Below are 20454 nucleotides of genomic sequence, written 5' to 3' on the forward strand. Positions count from 1 at the left end.
AATACTTTGACAATAAATGTAATTAAAGTAGTGAAATAAAATGCTTCATTTTTCTTTTAAATTTCTCTAGCAAACTCCCCTAACTGAGGACTACTTTGTTTTTGAGTATTTGTATTAAAAAAAAAAAAGGTAGTATAATAGTGCATTACACACAATACAACTGAAAATGTCTGAACAACAAATGCACTTATTTTCTCCAGAAATAAGCTTACAGCAGAGACATGCATAGAACACTTTGGTCCAAAAATATTTTAATAAATATGAATTTGTCATACCAGTTTATGGCTTCATTTGGCAGTAACATTTATTGTGACACTTGTAGCCATTTGGTAGTGTAAAAAAAAGACAGGTTGGAGAGTGAGCTGTTGCAACATGTTTAACATATTTTACTAGTTATTGCATATATGATTAGACAAAGGACAAAAAGGTTAAATTGTAGATTGTTATCTCTAGAAATCAGAAAAATCAAGGGATATCTCATTCATTTCAACAATCTGGATACACCATAAGCAGATGATAGTACACAAGAAATATAGAATATTTAAGTGAAATTTACCATAATTGTTTTCCTTGATCAAACTTATAGGACTTGATTAAATTTTTCTCTCTTGCATTTAAAAGTGTGATTTTTAGTTTTTGTGAAATGAGAGGGTTGATAGCCCGAAGCACAAATTCCTCAATTTGTCCTAAGAACAGGATCTCGAATTGATCTTGAGCAATGCGAAATCTTGGCAGAGTGATCATAACAAGTGGAGCCATCATCTCCATTAGGGCATCAAAGGTCCATGACAGGAGCTGGTTCCTACAGCTGAGAGAAAAGAGCCGTAAGAAAGCAGCTCCCAACCAGATACACCACAATTGCAATAACTGCCACGATAATGCAAATCTCGATTGGACTATTCAGTCACATGAGACATTGGAAACATCTACCTCATAGGCTGCAATTCTCACCGTTCTTTATAGATGAAGATGCCAACCGTCTAAGAAAAGATACAGCATAGTAGAACCAGATGCATGATTTCCCAATGTTCACGTTAAGAGTTGTATGCTTTCAGCAGAACTATCTGACAGTAAAGTTTAGCATGTGTGTAAGTAGTTTGCAGGATGGGAGCCCAAGCCTCTTATAGAAGTTCACGGAACACTTGACTCAGCCACAAGACAGTCTCAATGGTAGTATTAGCACATGTTGCTTTCCATGTACAAAGAAAGATTGGGCTGGTATTTGTGGTGTGCGTAGCAACATTTTTATGGAGGCCATATCAGTTCTACAGAATTAATTTTATTTAAAAAAAAAAATTCTTTAACCTCATGGTGTAAGAAAATAACCTAAACGTAAAATAATTGAGTGATCAGACTAACAGCCAAAACAATAACTCTAAATGGGATATGATCTGTTTCTATTCATCTCAATGGAGTATTAACTCAGGAGCATAATAACGTTTAGTAAACATTAACTCTATCTTATCCGATCATTTTAACAGAAATATACATTGGTGTTGTTGGGTAAAGCTTGTTTACAGTACACTCCTCTCTCCCAATGTAGCTAGCTAGTGTGTTTTCCACTGACTATATGCAGGAGAGCACAAATTTGATAAGCCTTGACAGACAGATGCATAAAAGCCAAACTCATGGCAGGCAGAGGAGGGTTCAGAATGGTTTAAAGCCTTGATGATACATGTGGGGTGAAGGTAAGGCAGTACGGGCCAGCATACTGGTAAAAGAGTTGCGCCAGTACCAGCTGTTACCATGACTTTAAAAGTTGCTGCCCTTTTGCGTCCCCCCATCGGCAGCCTGCCAGGCCCCCCAGCGACGCTTGGCTGTGGTACCAGCAGCGGCATCCAGAGCCCGGACCCTTTAAAGTGCCACTGGACGGGTGGTGCAGGCCAGGCAGCACCAGATGGCTGGCTGGGGGACGCTGACCCCAGCCCACCCCTTCCATCCAAGGCCCCGTCCTTCCGGAAGGGGTGGAGGTCAGCCCGTATCAGTAGAGCTCAATTTACTTTCATCCCTGGATACATGTGACTGCATTAATTTTGAGATGTTCATTCATCTCTTATCAGAAGAATGTAAATTTTGTCAAAGCCTTTGCATCCTCTTTCTTGAGTTATTTCCCAGGTTCCTCGTGTCATTACCTTTCAGTTTCTTTAGGTCTCTTTACAATAGCAAGATCATATTTGCTTAACTACACTATACACACTTCTGTCACATTTCAATGTCCTTGATTTACTTTTGAACCTGCCTTATTCTGTAAACTTGGCAAGGTTTACCATGCTTAGTTTATTAAGACACAAATGAACAACTGAAATATTGCATACATTCCCTCTCTAAATTATATATAAATTCATATATGCATCAATGTGTGAATGGCAATTCACAGAGAGATGTTTTATCCCAGTACTTTGCAATATAAAATTCTTAGGAAACAATTTGTTAGCAGGAATCAGCAGTAGGAACTTTAAAACATTTGTCTATTTTGTATAACAAATTTAATTACTTTTTTTAGTCTATTAGCTCACTTAAGCTGAATACCTTGTATTAAATTGTTAGTAGGTCCATATCCATACAAGGAATTACGCACCTAAATCCAGTTTTTGGCCCATTGCAACCCACAAAATCCCCTCTTGCCTGCTTCCTAACACTGTAGGAGCCTAAATTTTGCTGTAAAGTTACCAAGGCACAATGCTTCCTCACTCTAAGCCCTATTCCCACATAACCTGAGCACAACACAAACCAGGGAAAGATAGGGGAGGAACACCTATCTCACCTATAGGGCCTGACTGGGTAGTTGTGCTCAATCTCTCCTGTTGAAGCTGTTCCACTGTGTTTAAATAAGAGTCATTGGGCCAGAAAGAGAGAAATGAGGTGACTTTGTACCTGGGTGGTTAGGCCAGCATCTAGGAGGTAGAAGACTCAGGGCTTGTCTATACTTACCGAGGGATCGACGAGAGGCGATCAATGCATCAATGATCTATTTAGTGGGTCTAGCAAAGCCTGCTAAATTGACCATATATTGCTCTTCCATTGACTCCTGTACTCCACTGGATCAGGAAGAGTAGGGGAAGTCGACAGGAGAGCATCTCGCATTGACATTGCGTAGTGTGGACCCCGTGGTAAGTAGATCTAACTACATTGATTTGAGTTACACTAATCACATAACTCAACTGTATAGCTTTGATCAAATAGTGTAGACAAGTCCTCAGAGTACATTCTCTCAGCTCCAACAACTCTTTAATTATTTTATACACAGTGGAGCAGTTTCAACAGGAGAGGTAGAGGGGCCCACATAAGAATATCCATAGCTCAGGGAGCAGAGCACCTCTCTGAGAGGTGAAAGACCCTGTGCAACTCCTTTCTTTCCCTTTTCTGAGCGGGGAATGGAACCTAGCAAATGCTTAATCACTGGGCTAAAACCTCTAAGGAAGGCACCAGCACTCCTCCTCCACTCATTTGGGGTGAAGGGGGTGTGGGCAAGCTCATTCTCACAAGAAACTATTTAGGTGTCTAGACTGCCTATTCTAGGAGAGCGTTCCAGCTGTGCTCATAAGAAGCAACGTATGCACCCAACTTTGAGAGGGGCAGAGTCAGGACACAGCCCTTCATGGGCATCTCCCATTGGCTTAGTTCAGGCACCCTCTGCCTAGTGTGCTGGCTTTTGTGTATCCCATTCTGAGGACCTATCTCTCTCCATGCATTGTATAGGGTTCTAGGTGCCTAACTTGGGCTTTGTGGCTCCTACAGTCAGAGGTGAAAGTACAGTCCGTCAGGTACGGCATACCAGCAAGAGCCAGTACGCGTGCTGGACCACACCAGCTTCCACAGCGGGGACTGAAGGCTCTGGGCTGCCTGCGGCTGCGGACAGCCCAGAGCCCTTTAAATCCCTGCCATGGCTCCGGCAGCTGGGCAGAAGTCGGGATGTAAAGGGCTCAGAGCTCCCGCGGCTGCGGCAGCCCAGAGCTCTTTCAATCCTGGCCGCGGATGAGATTTAAAGGGCTCAGAGCTCCCCGCCACTGCGGGCGGCCCAGAGCCCTTTGAATCCCAGACGCGGATGAGATTTAAAGGGCTCAGAGCTCCCCACGGATGCAGGGAGCCCAGAGCCCTTTGAGTCCCGGCCACGACTCGGATTTAAAGGGCTTAGAGCCCCCCGCAGATGCGGGCAGCCCAGAGCCCTTTGAATCCCGGCCGCAGGTCTGGCAGCCGGGCAGGGACCAGGATTTAAAGGGCTCAGGGCTCCCCTCAGCGGCATGTCTGGGTCCTTTAAATCCCTGCCCCAGCCCCGCAAAGCTCGGGGTTCCCCCTGTCGGCCGGAGCCCCGGGCCCTTTAATTTGCCCCTGAGCCCCAGGGTGCTCCCAGCCACCTCTTCAGCTGGGAGCCCCTGGTTGATTTAAAGGCCCTTGGTCTCCCAACCACAGCTGGTGCCCCAGGGCCTTTAAATCTTGAGAGGCCACGCCTCTTCCGGATGAGGCCACGCCCTCTTCAGGACTCCGGCAGTACCGGTAAATCCTGTAAGTTACTTTCACCCCTGCCTATAGTTTTTCCTGTGATTTTCTAGAAACATACAAGTTAGGCCTTGCAATGCTGATTGTTACCATGCCTCATTCCCTTTGTGGATCTGGGCCTATCTATGTCCATTTTCTTCATGTGAGGAGGTTACGTTCCCACCTTGCTGTAACCAGTCTTCAATGCTGTATAAGATCACACTTAGTCTTTCCTGGATTTTGGCTGCATTGGTAATTCATATATTAGCCAAACACAAATTTCATCTTAAGCTTTTCCACAAGCCTGGCTCTTCTGAGGGATTATTGAAGCATCACCTTTTTTCTTCTTGTAGTTCCCTATGGTCAAGAGGATAGTGCCCTCCTCTCATATCCTTGGCAAGTTAACAAGCCACACTTGCCAAAGTCAGTGACCAGAATTTACTCAGCAATTTTGTGCAGAGTTCTACTCCTGCCGACAGGGTGGGTAAACACCAGAAGAGCCCTGAATGGTGCCTGTACATGTTGATGTATCTTGCTGCCTGTTAGACTTCTTTAAGATTAAACCCCAGTTTTTTTAAAAAATTCTAAAAGTTTTCTTTCTTTACAAGTTCACCATCGAAGGGTATGTTCACAGAGCTCCTTATAGATCTTTGGGCATCTGAATAGACTTTGTGTCAACAACACTCATTCAGCAGCTTTGAATTGTGTCTTTTCCCAGTCCATTTCCAAGTGCTATGGGATTTTCATGGCTTCATTTAGTAGTGGCTCCTGCTTGGCATCTCTGGTCTGTAGATCTCAGCAGCACTGTTCCATAGTTGTCTATGTCAAAGCTAATATGTCTTGAATCCTGGTTACTTGAGAGCCCACCACTCTCCATGAGTAGCCACTTCAACAGAAGACATTTGGAGCACTTAAACTAGCAGTTCCTGGTTTGTAACATCAAAGTATTGGTACTTGGGCATTCTCAATGGAGGGCCTTTGACTCTGGAATTGCTTTCTTAGCTGGTTCAGAGCCTAACCTTGTTTTCCTTTAGGGTATAGTGCAAAGCCCACATCTTACCCCAGACATTTTTCTGAAAAGAGTAGGTGGGAGAAAAATTGGTTTGGGATTTAGATATTCTTTTGCTTCTGAAAAGTGGCAGGCTCGCAAGTGCTTTTACTAAATTAAGTACATGTACCCTGAACTATAGAGAGGGTGCAATTCATACCTGTAATACATAAAACTATTTACTGTAGATGGTCACCAAACAATCTGCCAGTACAACACAGCCAAAACACTGCATTCTCTGAGTAGGCTTGCATCAGTATGTTTAAAAAATATTAATTTAACAAACATTTTTTTTGGCCAGAGCTGTATTCTCCCACACTTCTGTCCAACTGCTGCATCACAAAACCATCACTTTTCATACTTATTTCATTATTTGTTCTATTCTATTCAGATTCTTAAACTGCTCTTGCTGATTCTGTTATTGCCCCTTTGAAAGTTTAATCACCGCTGCTCTGTAAGCAATGTACAGATTTATTGCACTGCTGTATTTCTTTTCTTATTTTATTTCCAACTACCCATGATTACTTAAATGAAATATGTCACTAGATATGTCAGTCATCAGGATCTGACAGAACCTAAAACTAATCAATAAATTGTTAGCTTTTAAAATGCATTTAAGGCCTTAAACTGAAAATGAGGTACATGAAAAACTATAGTTTGAAACCACTGGATTCTGTTTTTGTTCTGTGAAATTCTTATATGTAAGGTCTAATTTTGCCAGATTGTATTATATATAAATTAACATGAAAGTTTATCTGTACTACGTATTAATTTTTATACACAGTTTTATTTTCTCTATGATTAATTTTGTATCCTATAAAGGGGAGCTAGTGATAAATTCAGATCTAATTAATGTAAGCACATGCAATTCCATAGACTACTGTAGAGTTATACTTTGGGCTAAACTGGGCTCCTATGGTCTACTTTCCTCCCTGCTGACTATTTCATAATAAACTGATCTTGATCTTGTCAGAAATCATTTTCAATTTCTACTTTTTAAAGATTTGTAATGCTGCAACTTTTTTCCCCCCCAACACTAGAAATTCTGGATTTTTCCTTCTTTTCACCTCTCAAAGTGCACCATAATCAGTAAGTTTTGATGATGGCACCAATTTTTGATAAATGAAATAGTCAAATTACATTTACACCATCTGAAAGTAGAGAATACATCTCTACCCCGATATAACATGAATTCTGATATAATGTGGTAAAGCAGCGCTCCGGGTGGGCAGGGCTGCGCACTCCGGCAGATCAAAGCAAGTTTCACCTATAACATGGTAAGATTTTTTGGCTCCCGAGGACACCGTTATATCGAGGTAGAGATGTGTGTGGTTTTATTGCCATTTTCTGGGATTTCACTGATGTTATAGAGTCCTGTATGTTGATGGCCAAATTTTTCGAAGCTCGCAGACCTGCATACAACTCTCCATATGGGTGTTTATTTTGGGACACAAGGGAGAAATGGGAGGATATTGGAGGCTGGGTGTACTCACAGCCTGTGACCACCAAAGGATGGGTGTGCACAAACAGGCTGGCTTGAGGGCGGGTCACTAAAATAGGCTGTGGAAGTCTATCTTCCGAATCATGTGGGATTTGGCCAAGCCATCTTTGGTGTATGCAGATTAATTGTGGCTCAATTAACTTGGAGGTACAACATAATATGGTCTTCATTCAGTCCTCTCATGGCTCCTATACAAAAGTAGTAGCAGCTGCCAGGGAGAGTGTCAAGGAACAAGCAAAAAAGGTGAGATAGTGGATAATGCAGGAATCTATTGTGTGTTACTGTTCCCATCTGCTCTGGATCCAGTGGTTAGTATGCATGTTTTGCTGTGCACACCCAGGATGCATAATGTGGCCTGCAAGAAAATAGGAAATCCACTCATTTTATGAGTATGATGGCTGGTTGCAGTGCCAGAAAGGTTTTTGCTGCTATGTGGACCTATTCCCAGGTTCCAGTCCTAATGCCTTAATCCTAGGACACTCAGAACTTTCCAGGGCTTTTTGTTGGTGGTATGATCCTGGTAGGTTAGCTGCTCGTTGAGGGCTGCCAAAGGCATGTTATACATAAATCTCTATATATTGATATAATGCCACAATGTTTAACAAGGGTAAATCCTTTCATTTATAGCTTACCCAGGTACATCTGGCTCATGACCTCTGTAACCCATTCTATGACTCTAGCAGAGAAGTAGTGCGACAAGGTAAGTACCAGAAAGAGTCTTTGGCATCCTCAGAACATGACTGAGGTGTCTTTAACAGTCTCTTGAGAGACATTTACATAGCCTGGAAAGGAAAAGATGACATTTTTGCCAACCTAAGCATGATGCTGCAAACTAGCATGATCTGTATTGGGATGATTTCCATAGTCACTATCAATTTGCATATGCTAATATGACAGATTAGCCAGCCTCAGTAGTGACCACATTTTGAAAAGATCAGTTGACTACAGTGGTGCATGAATTTCCACTGTTGCAGCTTTTCCTACAACAAGCTTTCTATCTTCCACCTGTATTTTCTATCCTTTTACCTCTTTGCTCCATCACATGGGCATTAGCTTTGTTGAATACTCTTACTCATGTTAACCTCTGAGGATACAAAAAGAAGCAATAGGTTTAAATTGCAGCAAGGGAGGCTTAGGTTGGACATTAGGAAAAACTTCCTAACTGTCATGCCGGTTAAGCATTGGAATAAATTACCTAGGGAGGTTGTGGAATCTCCATCACTGGAGATTTTTAAGATCAGGTTAGACAAACACCTATCAGAAATAGTCCAAATCATACTTAGTCCTGCCATGGATTCAGGGGACTGCACTAGATGACCTCTCAAGGTCCCTTCCAGTCCTATGATTCTATGTTGCTCCTGTATCTTCTCCATTACCCCCATCTAATATCTTTATACACAGTCAATTGAGCCTTGGCCAAAGTTTGTTACAATTTCCATATGATTGTGGCCTGCTGCATCCTGCATAATATGTGCAAAGCTAAAGGGGGGTATTCTCACATGGAGTGGTCTCAAGATGCTGCTGATTTGCAGGCCTGGTACAGGCAACCATAAACTGCCTCTAGTATCACTGGGGCTGGGTCCAGGTGGGCATGAGAAATAAGGGAGGCCTTGTGTGCCTGCATTCTGGGTGACATGCATGAGGAGATGTGATGCTGCAATAGCAGCCTGTAATGCAGTAATGATTTGAACTGTTTTAATATTTTTTTACTGATTGTAGCAAGATCCTCCACTTCCAAAGCAATCCCATATAGCATGAGATGATGCTGCAGGCACACACATACTCTTCAGTTCTGTCCTGAGTCTTCCTGTAATTTTCCACAGTCCAAATATTTAAAACATGATTCCCCTTCTGGGGTTTAATTTGCTGAATCTTTAGATGATTTCCAGTGGCCCTCCAGGACCAAATTCTTCTCTCTTGGCTAAGGGATCACACAGCCCACCTTTCCACAACTTGTGTTGTGCTTCTGCCTAATCCTTTAAATTGCCCTCTGCTGGTTCTAGCCAGGCAGGAAACAAAGTCTTTCAAGACACAGAACTCAAAACAAAACTTTCATAACAGTAGCCCTTCCTTCAGGGCATCTCTGCAGGCTGCAATCTTCCAGCCTTCCCTATCTGGAGGCCAAGTCACATCACATCACATCACCACAGTGCTTTTTCCACTAGACTGTCTCCTCCGGTGTCTTAGGGTCTCCTGCAGGAGCCTTTTTGTTCCCTGAAGCTCCTCTGGCTCAGACCTCTGCTCCACCCTAAGTCTCTCCCAGGCCTTTCTTCCTTATCCACACCAGAGGCCTGATTGGGTCACATGACCTTCATTTTCCCCATCTGGGTAGGAGAGTTGGCTGTGTCACAGGTGGGGCTCAGACCCATCTCTCCTTCAAGGACCATCCACCCTGTGACAAGACTGTATTATACTACTATACAAAACTGTCAGTTTGTTATAGGTTTTATATTCACCCACGAAAGTTCATGCTCCAATACGTCTGTAAGGTGCCACAGGACTCTTTGCTGCTTTTACAGATCCAGACTAACACAGCTACCCCTCTGATATTGTAGGTTTAAGTGATTTTTTGGATTTATGTGATTGTGTGATTTTGCAACATTATTAAAAGCTTAGGACACAACTTCCTAGCTCTTCATCCCTTTGCAAACTCCCACACAACAACCTATTGTACAACCAAACCAATCTGTTAACAACACCAACAGAATTAAAAGGGAAAAAAATGTTAAAAAGCCATTACAGGCATACCAGCTGCTTATTCACAAATAAGAATTAACAAATGTGTAGCGTGAACTGAAGTGTGTGTGTGTGTAAAACATTGAAAACCAATGCAGAACAGTGAAACTATATGAACCCCAAACTCCAAGCTTCTGTCTCTCTCTCTCAACAGTAGTGGAAGCCGATATCTGAAGTGTTCCTCCTGTTCTCCTTCCCCCAGCAGAACAGGTTGCTCTGTACAGTATGTGCAGGTTGTACTGCAGTGGAGTACACAGAGCACACTGTCCATTCCAGTTCATGGAGATGTGCATTGCCCAGCCAACCCCAGCATTTTCCAGTGTCTGCAGTACTTCAGATGGTCATCATTCCATATTGCCAAATATCTCAGTCGTGGCTTTCATCCATTTCCTCCATTGATGGATAGCCCTGATCGTAGGAGTCCTGGATTGGGGAGTAGGTCCATCTAAGATGGAAATGCTCCAAGAGAGTGAAAGCACTTTTTTTTTTTGTCCTGGGGAGAAAAGGGAAAAAAATCCCCCCATTTTACATTCTGCATCAACACAAAGACATAGTTTGAATTTTTTTATCTTTCTGGAATGCTTTCATTACTCCTTTATGAATTGTTCTGTTCAGAATCTCCTGCTAACATTGGCATTCCACGGACATATTGTGGTAAGAACTATATATTCATTTCATTTAAAAAAAATTAACAATTTGGATCTAGCAGAGGGAGGGTGAAGAGAAGTCTTTACAATGGCAGCATTACCATTATTTCAGGCGGGAAAAGCCCTAGAAGGTATAAATCTTTTGTAAGTTCCAGATGGGAAAAGGAAGTAGTTTCCTAGGCCAGTGGTGGAATTCCATCTATCCATGCAAAGGAGAATTTTTTTGGTGTCTGGTAACTGAACAGCACATCAGTGAAAGGAGAAGATTAGTAAGTTACTAGGGTGGTGCTAGCAAGTTTGCCCTGCTCAGAAATCTGACCAAATAAATAGAGGTCCTGCTGCATGAAAAATTGTCAAGCAGCACTTGCCAGGAGTGGATGAAAATTAGGGTGAACATTAACAGGATGCTGAACTAGGATGCAGAGGTTTACTAGCAATGGAATGGATTCTGCCCTCTTTTGCCCTGCTCAAGCCCAGGCAGTATGTCACAAACTGACAAAACAAGAAGGACAAACACCGAGACCCAAAAAGACTCTACCACTTTGAACAGCCCAGGGAATTTATAATCCATGCCATCAGGGACAATGCTTTGCTAGCCAAGTTCAAATATATAACATTACATCAAGGTGACAGAGTTACTAAAGAGTATTCTTCGCAAAGATACTTTGCCAAGTTTGTAACTCTGGTGTTGTTTGTTTGTTTGTTTGTTTTGGGTGAGGGGTGCAAAGAATAATTGCAAAGGTCATATAAAAAGTCACTAGTTGTGTGTTTAACTCCCCCCCATCCATCTTGAATCACAAATGGGGGGAGGGGAGTGAGATATGGAATGTTATATCTTCTCCTCTGAAGCACAACTGAACACACCCCATTCCATGCAATATTCTCCATAACAATTTTATTGGTCGTAACCTGGAGATTCCTCCCTCTTAAAACCAAATTTTTTCCCATAGCAATAACAAAGGTGGTGGGCGGCTGTGTGGATCTCATCCCTGGCGCTGCACTGCTCCCTTTCTGGGCTGTTCCCTGAGTCCATCCTCAAAGATCCTTGGAAAGTAGAATCAGAACATCTGTTAGACCATCTGGCCAGTGCAAGGCTTTTGTCTTAACTGTTTGTTCCTGGGACTGGAACATCCACTGCTGTCCCCACTCCCTCTTCCTCTGCATGAAAAGGTGACCACCCTCATTCAGTACTATGTCATGAAGGACAATGGGCTCTGTGCTTGGGACAGTGGCACACACCCAGTTAAGCTCTTAATAGAAAGGGCATGTAGAGGGAGCATTGCTGGATCTGACATTTTCATCCCGGGCCTTCGGGTATACGGTCTTCAGGTGCTTAATCCACTCCCTGCATTGCACAGAAGTCCATGATGTTTGATATGGTCTTGCAGAGGTGGATATTTCTGGAGCACCTCCTGAAATCATGATCCTAGGTGTAATCACAGCAGAGGTTAACTAGAACTCTAGTATGCCCTTTCAGCTAACTACCTGCATGCTGGATGGTGGGCATCTTCTGCACTATCTGGCAGAGCAGGACTGAGCTGTTCACTAACTAGAGCAGGCTCCATGAAAAATTAAGGATTAGATGCCCAGCAAGAGGACTTGACCCGGTAAATAGCTTCCAGAGCAGAGCCAGTGACTTGGAAGTGAATACATAGAAGGGTCTTAAGATACAGGTACAGAGAATTGTGGGAATGGTGCTAGTGGAGGACTATCTAAACTTGAGCCCAAGTGCCCATGCTATGCCTGTTACCTTCACACTGCAAAGAGAGTGGATAGAATACAGCTCACAGCTTAACATGCACTCTGACCAGTACCTCCAGAGGATCATGTCAGTGTGGGTTCAATGAACCCCTAGATGTGCATTTAAGGGCTTTGAGTATGGATGATGGGGGGTTGGGCAAAAATGCATATCATGACATACAGCAAGCCTGCAGTTTAGACATACCCTTACTCTTTCCCCCTCAAAGCGTCCCCCACTCACTTCCTTTCTCCGTCACTTTGGACAGTACCACTATCCTACCTATCACTCAGATCTGTAATGTGGCCATCATCTTTGACTCAGACTCCTTTCTAGGTCCTCACATCCAGGCAATGTCTAAGTCTTTCAGATTCTTTCTACATAACATCTTTAAGATACAGCCTTACATATCCATCCATACAGCTAAAACTCTTATCCAGGATTTCATTACATCACATGTCAATTACTGCAACATCATTCTCTCTTGACCTTGACAAATGCTATCTTGGCCAACTCGTATTCATTCAGAATCCTGCTACAAAGCTCATTCTCTTAGCCCATTGCTTTTACCATGTCACCTTTTTCTTTGAATACCACCACTGGTTCCTACTTTTCTATTGCATCAAGCATAGGCTAATTGTCTTCACTTTCACAGTCCTTCACAACCTTCACCCACTTATCCTCTCTCATTCACTATCAAAATGTTGGCTCTCACTTCCGACCAACCTGTAATACCAACCTCCATTACTCACTTGTTCAAGTTTCAAACAGGCACCTTTGTGCTTTCTCCCATGCTGCTCCTCATAGTTGGGAGGAGTTCCGCTTAAACATATTCAAAATTAGCTCATTAGCCGCCTTCAAATCCCTCCTTAAAACTCTCCTCTGATGCCTCCAAAGAAACTCACAGTGGTTAGGTCACTGGTGCGCTGACACCACTACCTATCATGCTGACCAATACTGCCTCATTGTTTCCTTATTCTCCCCAGTTATATCTATCTGTTGTCTCTTTTGTTATACCTAGATAGTAAGGTCTGTGAGACAGGGACCATCTTTTTATTTTGTACAGTACCTAGCACAATGGAGTTTTGATCCATGACTGGGGCTCCTAAGTACTATGGTAAAACAAATAATAAACTAGGAGGCTGACACTTTGTAACTTCTGTAGTTTGAGCTAATTGTACACACCAAGGTCTTCTTGCATTCTGTCAACTATTTCAGGACTCCATATAACACCCTTAATGGGATTCTGTACACCTCTCATTTCCTCCTCTTCCCATAACAGGGAAACATTTGTTTCTGTATAATTTCAGAAAAAACATGTTGCTGCAAATATACTTGTCTTTACTCAGGAGATGATTTTGTTTCCTTTTGGTAGGAATTTCAAGTAGATCCTCGTTTTCTTTTATTCAGAGGCAGTCTTTGATAGTGTACTTGGGAATTCTTCCCCAAAGACTTTGAGAATCAAGAAGCTGTACAGAACTGACTGTTTTTTCTTGATTTCAGAATGACTTGTTCTCTCTTTCCTGCTATTCCTAAGTAACCTTTCTGATGTCATGAAATCCTTAACTTTCCATGATGATCTCAAAAGTCTGCTGCAAGGATAAACCAAGGAAACCTGACAATTGCAAAATCATCATTTTTATACGTGGCCAGAAAAGAAGCAGAATTCATATACATTTTACAATGGGGACATTTTGAAAATATAAGCCATCAGGGACGAATGCCTCAAAAGATTGTGGGGAGCTGAAGATTGTGCCAAATATACGTTAAAATGTAAAGTCTCATTTAATCTATTACTTCAGTGTCATATGGTGAAAATTTCCATGAGTGAAATCCTGAGCCTATTGAAGTCAGTGGGAGTTTTACCATTGACTTCAGTGGGGCCAGGAATTCACCCTATATACAAAATATACAATCAAACAAAAATGCACTCTTTTTTGGATTTGTTGTTATTATCATTATTTTCTTATTTGTGTTATGGCAGCTTTTAGACACTCCAAACAGGACTAGAATACTTTGTGCTAGATGATGTATGAACTAAGAGTAAAAGACAGTCCCTATCTCAAAAAGTTAGAATATAATTTAAAAGAAGATGCCAATTATTGGGTGCAACAAAAAATAGGAAGAAACAACAGAAGGAGGATGTGAGAAACAGTAATAAAAACATGTGTTTGCATAGGCCAAATACGTGCATGCCTAGATGGTTATAAACTGGTAAATATTTTTTTAAAATTATGACAAGATAAATATCAGAAGTCCCTGGCCATTTATCTAGCCACTATCTAGAATGTCATTTTGCATCAATTCAGTGGTTCAAATTCATCCTTGATGTAGTCCCAATGACATCAGTGGGTTTACACTAGGGGTTCATTTGGTCCAATAAGTAGAACTCATTAATTTCTAATAATTTATTTACACTGGATATACCAGCTCTTCAGACACGCAACTCCAATAGCTCAAACTAAGTTCCTTAGAAAAGATAAGTATTTTTTGTTCTGCAAGGACTATGTAGGACGGCGTACCCATTGGTGAGTGAAAAATTAGTTATCTGTGCTTTGCCGGTGATATTGATCTGATTGAAACATTGCAAAAATAAGTGCAAAAATTGCTAGAAAGAATAGTGGTGGAAGCAGAGAAGTTAGGTCCAAAGATAATGTTGACATCTTAGCCTGTTGAAAAGATATTCCTACCCAAATCTGAGGAGGCATTGCAATGCACTGAGCACTTCCAATAGCTGGGTAGCATGACTACAAGGGATGCTAAACATCAGAGAACTGAAATAGAACTGGATTTGCAAATGCTGCTTTAGCAACATTGAGCCACATCTGGTGTAGTAAAGGTATTACTATGACATGTAAAATGAAATTATGGCAGTCTCTTGCTATATGCATGTGAGACTTGGATGCTAAGGAAATAAGACATTAAGAGGCTTTCTGCCTTCGAATTGAAATGCCACAGGCAATTACTGTGCTTTAGCTATACCTTGCATGCAAATAATGAAGAGGTAAGTGCACAAACTTACAACATAACCGGGATGATACCTGATATCATCTAGACCAGTGATTCTCAAACTTTTGTACTGGTGTCTCCTTTCACATAGCAAGCCTCTGAGTGCGACCCCTCCTCATATATTAAAAACTTTTTAATATATTTAACACCATTATAAATGCTGGATGCAAAACGGGGTCTAGGGTGGGGGCTGATAGCTCATGACCCCCCATGCAGGGTCGCCCGGGGGGGGGGCAAGTGGAGCAATTTGCCCCAGGCTCTGGGCCCCACAGAAGCCCCCACAAGAATATTATATTCTATAGTATTGCAACTTTTTTTTATGGAAGAGACTCCCAAAATTGCTTTGCCCCAGGCCCCCTGAATCCTCTGGGCAGCCCTGCCCCCATGTAGTAACCTCATGACCCCCTGAGGGGTCCCAGCCCCCAGTTTGAGAACCCCTGAACGATAAGAGGACGAAAACTAGAGCTTGTGGGACAAGTGAGTCAGATGAGCAGAGGAAGAGTGCCAAAGCAAGTTTTGCAGGGTCTGGTGCTGGGGCAAGGGGTACTCTTGGCAAGTGTGATTAGAAGATGGGGCTGACTGGACAAGATGCGGTATGCTGCACTTCTCAAAGCTGCGTGAAGACTGTAAATTGTGTAGGAAGGCTGCTGGCCAGTGACTCCCAGGTGGTGTGTTTACTGTTCATTGTGATGTGATTTAATGGTGCTTTGTACTACGAAAGTATAACAAATAAACAAATAAACAATGACAGCTTGAGGAGAAATTGCCTTCATATACTTGCTGTCTAGAGAAGAAGTCTAGTCCCATGGCTAAAGGCACAGAAGCCTGGACGTTTATGTTCTTTCTGGCTCTGCCCAATGAATCAATGTGTGGTCTTGAGTGAATCATTCACATCTTTCCAGGCTTCACTCTTCTCGTCTGTAAAATGGTGATAGGGATACTTGCCACTTCTGTAAAGCACTGAGATATACCAATGAAAAGCACCAGAAGTGCCAAGTATTATTATTACCAGAACTACACAGGGGATGAGCTATGGTGCTTAAACTCCTTTGAACCATAAATTCCAGGCCAGCATTGCTGACTCAGCTCTGTATCCCCAGCAGTATATTATGCAGTTTACTGTGAAAAGAGAAATGGGCTGTCTTTCAAATGGCACTTGTAAATAGAGATCCGCTTGGCTCTGTCTGGCTGTTGAAGATCCCATTGCACTTCTTGTAAAATCAAAAGTAAGGTTTTGGCCCGGTGTCCTTGGCCAGTGTTCGCTGCTGCTGCCCTCCATTTTAGACCATATCTACTTTAGAGTGTTTTTTTTTCCCCTAAAAATTTTCCACCACTGATGCAACCACTGCAACTCCACCAGTGATACTAACATTGGTAATATGCCAAAATAGACTGGCCGTCAGCATTATAATCACAATGTCATCAAACCCTGCTCAGAGCAGTGGTTACAGCAATGGGGACCACTGATACTCAGTCTACATTAACACTTCCACTGTTGCTCCCACTGACAGGAGCGCTGGTAGGAAGTTGTAAGAAAACAATTTTGAATGTAGACAAGGCTATAAAGGTGTCTGCATTCCATTCTGTGTATCCTGGAAACAGGTCTGCAGTCTTGTCCCTTAGGGTGCTTGAATCTCCATGTGCATCTTCAGAGGCAGATTGGGCTCAGAGTTTGTAATGTGCGCCTTTGGTCTTAAAGATGCTATGTATGTAAAATAGCCCACATTGTACTATGAAAAATTCTCTGTTTCATGCTGTAGAGAAAGTTATTGTGCAATACCTCGAGTGAGGCAAATTCAGACGTGACCATCACTGCATTACTACTAACAGGGATGGTGGGGCATAGATTTGTAGTCAGGCCCAGCACCTGAGGTATTGGGTTAGAGAAGTAGCCTGATGAATCAGGAATGTGCTATGTCTGACTAGTCTTGTTGGAGAAAGTGGCTGATGACAATCTTACCACAGTATAGCAGCCTTCTCTTGAGAAGGAAAGTACATTCGCTCCCTGGGGTGTTTCATGCTTCACCCCATTGTACAGGAATATTATGGGATTCAAGGAGTGTAGAGGAAATGAGAAGAAATGTTTATATAATGCTTTCTACCCTCCAGGAAGAAGGTCTGTTGTGACTATTGTTTGAGGGCTGAGTCTTTGTGTTGTGCCCGGCAGAATCTCCCCTCCCTAACCTCAGATAAGAGCATTTTCTCTGATGTGCAAAATTCCATAAAAAGAATATTTGTTTTTGTATTCTAGAGACCCATTTTTGATCAAGGGATCAATGACTGTTTAAAAAGACAAGCCCTTCCTCTAAATAAGCAACTTGATTGTTGATTAGCTCCTGAGCTTTGCAAAAAATCAGATGTGGAACTGTGCTAATTATGGCAAAGGACACTTTTTATAGTACTGTAATTGGCGTCAGTTAGATCCAAGGAGCTATGCACTTACTCTAATTATATCAAAGGGCAAGGGATCCCTTTGTGTCAGATTGCTCACGGTGCAAATTGCTCAGCGTTTGTAAGCTGTGACTCCTACAAACTTAAGGGAGTAGCTATTAAAGCTATCACATTTTTGCCTCTGACCCGTACACCTACACAATTCAGGTCACAAACACTTAGCTTGAAATATGGGCGGGGGTAAGAGGTTTCACTCTGACACTTCTGCTTTCTAATAATAAAGCCGATGAAGTAATACTGCAAGTGCTGCTCTTTGCGGATGGGACTGGGTTAATGTATACACTGTAGGGGGAGTTGCATGGATGGATCACATTAGTATTCCCGCCCTATCAATGTGCTATGTTGCTCACCACGTCAGTCTGCCCGATTCCCTACGTCTAACCAGTCCCACCAAAGGGTTCAGATGGGATCTTCAGCCAGGCGAGTCCTCAGAGACCGGATCAAGGCGAACGCTTAGGGTCCAGGGAGGCGCGGGTCCGCACGCACACACGCGGCCCTTCTCTCCCGGGGGATGAAGAAGCTGGCGCTGCTCTGGGAAGACACCAGGAGACACAGCCCCGGCAGGAGAGCAGGTTTTGAAGGCTGAATTCCCTCCTGAATGGCAGCTGCCAGCTGCCAGCCCCGGCTGCCTCTGCCCGACCTGCAAATCGATGCCGAGGGGAGGAGGGCTCAGCGAGCCAGCACGGGGTTCTTTCTGCAGGGGCTGACATGCTGCTGAGCCAGAGAAGTTGACGAGCCCGCTCCCCTGCCTGGCTGTAGTGGGGAGGATGCTGCCAGGCCCCGCGCTCGCTCCCCCAGCCCTCCCGCACGCTGAAGGTGACCAGCCGCCGCTGCAGCATTTCAGTCTGTGACTGGGGAGGTGTGGGAAGAGAAAGGTGACTCTGGATCCCTCCTCGGACTCATCATCGCCGAGCTGCTGCCGCTGGTGGTGGGGGAAACATTTGCCCGCCCTTGCTGGGATCAGTGCAGCTGCTTTTGCTTGGTGGATGCGTATGCATGAGTTCTGCACCGAATGGGCGCAAGAAGCGCCCCAGGACCGCGGGCTCTATCTTCCAGATCAGCAAGCCCCCCCTCCCCGGCAGGGACGGGGAGCGCCGGGGCAGCGGCTCTGAGACCTCCTACAAAACCCAGAGAGCCCTGGAGGACTGCAAGATGGTGGGTAAAACAAAGCCCCCCCCCCCCCATTGTATTTTTGTAGTTTGCGGTCGTGCCACTCCCCCTCCAGCTTGTCCATTCCGATCACGTGCAGCTGCACTATTTTTAAAACTGCAGCCCCGGGTTAAGTTGACACCCTTTCGCCCGCGTCGTAATGGCTAAAGACAGACCATGTGCCGTGAGAGGGGGAAAACTCCTGATGGAGCCTGCAGATTTTTGACCCTCAACCCTCCAAATTGTTTTAGCAAAATAGAAAACAAAGCTAGTGCACCAAAATAATCCAGATCCATTGCATCCCATTGCAACAATGCTGCAAAAACCCGGCTCCAGCACTCCCCCCACCCCAAGATCTAGCCAAATTTTGGCCCCAACTCTCCCAAATTCTAATGCCTTGCCTAGAAAGATCACAAGTGTAGTTACTCCAACCGCACTAATAAAATCTGTGTCCTGATTCATCTCAGCCTTGCAGTGCTGCAAAAAACAGGATCTGGCACCTGGATTCTGCTGAATTCTGCCAATTTTGGCCCCAACCCCTTAAAATCTACCACTTAAATAGATAACAAGTAGAGGTGCTTTTAGTATGCCAAAAATGTCTGGACTTCAACACACCTTAGCCATGCAAAATACTAGATTAAAGCACCAGGATCTTACTGGATCCATCTAAACTTTGGCCCCCCAAATGTAACAGAACAAAATTTCTTCACTAAGGTAGTCACTTAATATGCCCTAAAAATTTGGACCCCAGCATGTTCCAGCATAGAGTGACCAGACAGCAAGTGTGAAAAATCGGGATGGTAGTGGGGGGGTAATAGGAGCCTATATAAGAAAAAGATCCCAAAATCAGGACTGTCCCTATAAAATCGGGACATCTGGTCACCCTATTCCAGCAAAACAACAGCACAAAATCCGTTTCCCTGGCACCAGAATCCAGCTGGACATCAGCAATATTGAGCCCCAACTGCAAATTAGAGACTCTAACTAGAAAACAGGTGGAGCTGATGCTATTTTTCATTAAAAATCTGAACCCTGATATCAGCCCTCTATCATTGGAACATGCAGTGGAGTATCTGGGGTTCCTGTCTATTTTTGGCCCTAATACTCCAAATTAAACTGTCTAAATAGAGGGAGAAATGTAACAGCTCTGAGTGCACCAAAAAAGTCCAGACCTTATCGCAAGTTGTCAGGCGGCACTATCAATACATATATCTAGCAACATTTTTTCATTCTAACCCCCAAATTTGGACAGCTTAATAGAGAAGAAGTGGAATTGGAGAAGCTGCACTATATAGCCGGTAATATGTTTAGATATGAGATTAAAAAAACAAAAGTTTGGGACCAAAAATTGCCAAGACCCAGCAGCATCCCGGTGCTGAATCAAGCTTTTTGTGCTATTGCTGTTTCCAGATGCACAAGGGTCTGGATGTTTTGGTGGCGTAGTAGCGCTACCATTGTACTCTATTTAGGCAATAGCTTTGGGGTGATAACTGCCAACATTTGGCTGTCTTCACCAGAATCAGGGTGCCAGATTTGAGATTTTTATGGAACTTTGCACCACAGTGGACTGAGGTCCAGATTTTTTATTAATTATTATTATTATTTTGTGCACTAACATCTACACTTGTTCTCCTTTTAGGCCATGGGACTTGGGGGCTTGAGGCCAAATTTAGCATGATCCATGTGCTGCATCTGTATT

General features: G+C 43.2%; 1 protein-coding gene across 3 annotated transcripts in view; it reads left to right on the top strand.

The window, feature by feature from the left end:
- Positions 1-17982: 17982 nt before the first annotated feature.
- Positions 17983-20454, top strand: part of RGS7BP (regulator of G protein signaling 7 binding protein) — an 83029-nt gene continuing 80557 nt past the window's right edge. For all 3 annotated transcript variants that reach the window (XM_032794811.2, XM_032794812.2, XM_075067514.1), the window contains exon 1: positions 17983-18761. In XM_032794811.2, coding sequence (XP_032650702.1) covers positions 18603-18761 — 159 coding nt within the window. In that variant the 5' untranslated portion in view covers positions 17983-18602. The remainder of the gene's footprint in view (positions 18762-20454) is intronic.

This window comes from Chelonoidis abingdonii, chromosome 6 (assembly GCF_003597395.2).
Source record: "Chelonoidis abingdonii isolate Lonesome George chromosome 6, CheloAbing_2.0, whole genome shotgun sequence".
NCBI lineage: Eukaryota > Metazoa > Chordata > Testudines > Testudinidae > Chelonoidis > Chelonoidis abingdonii.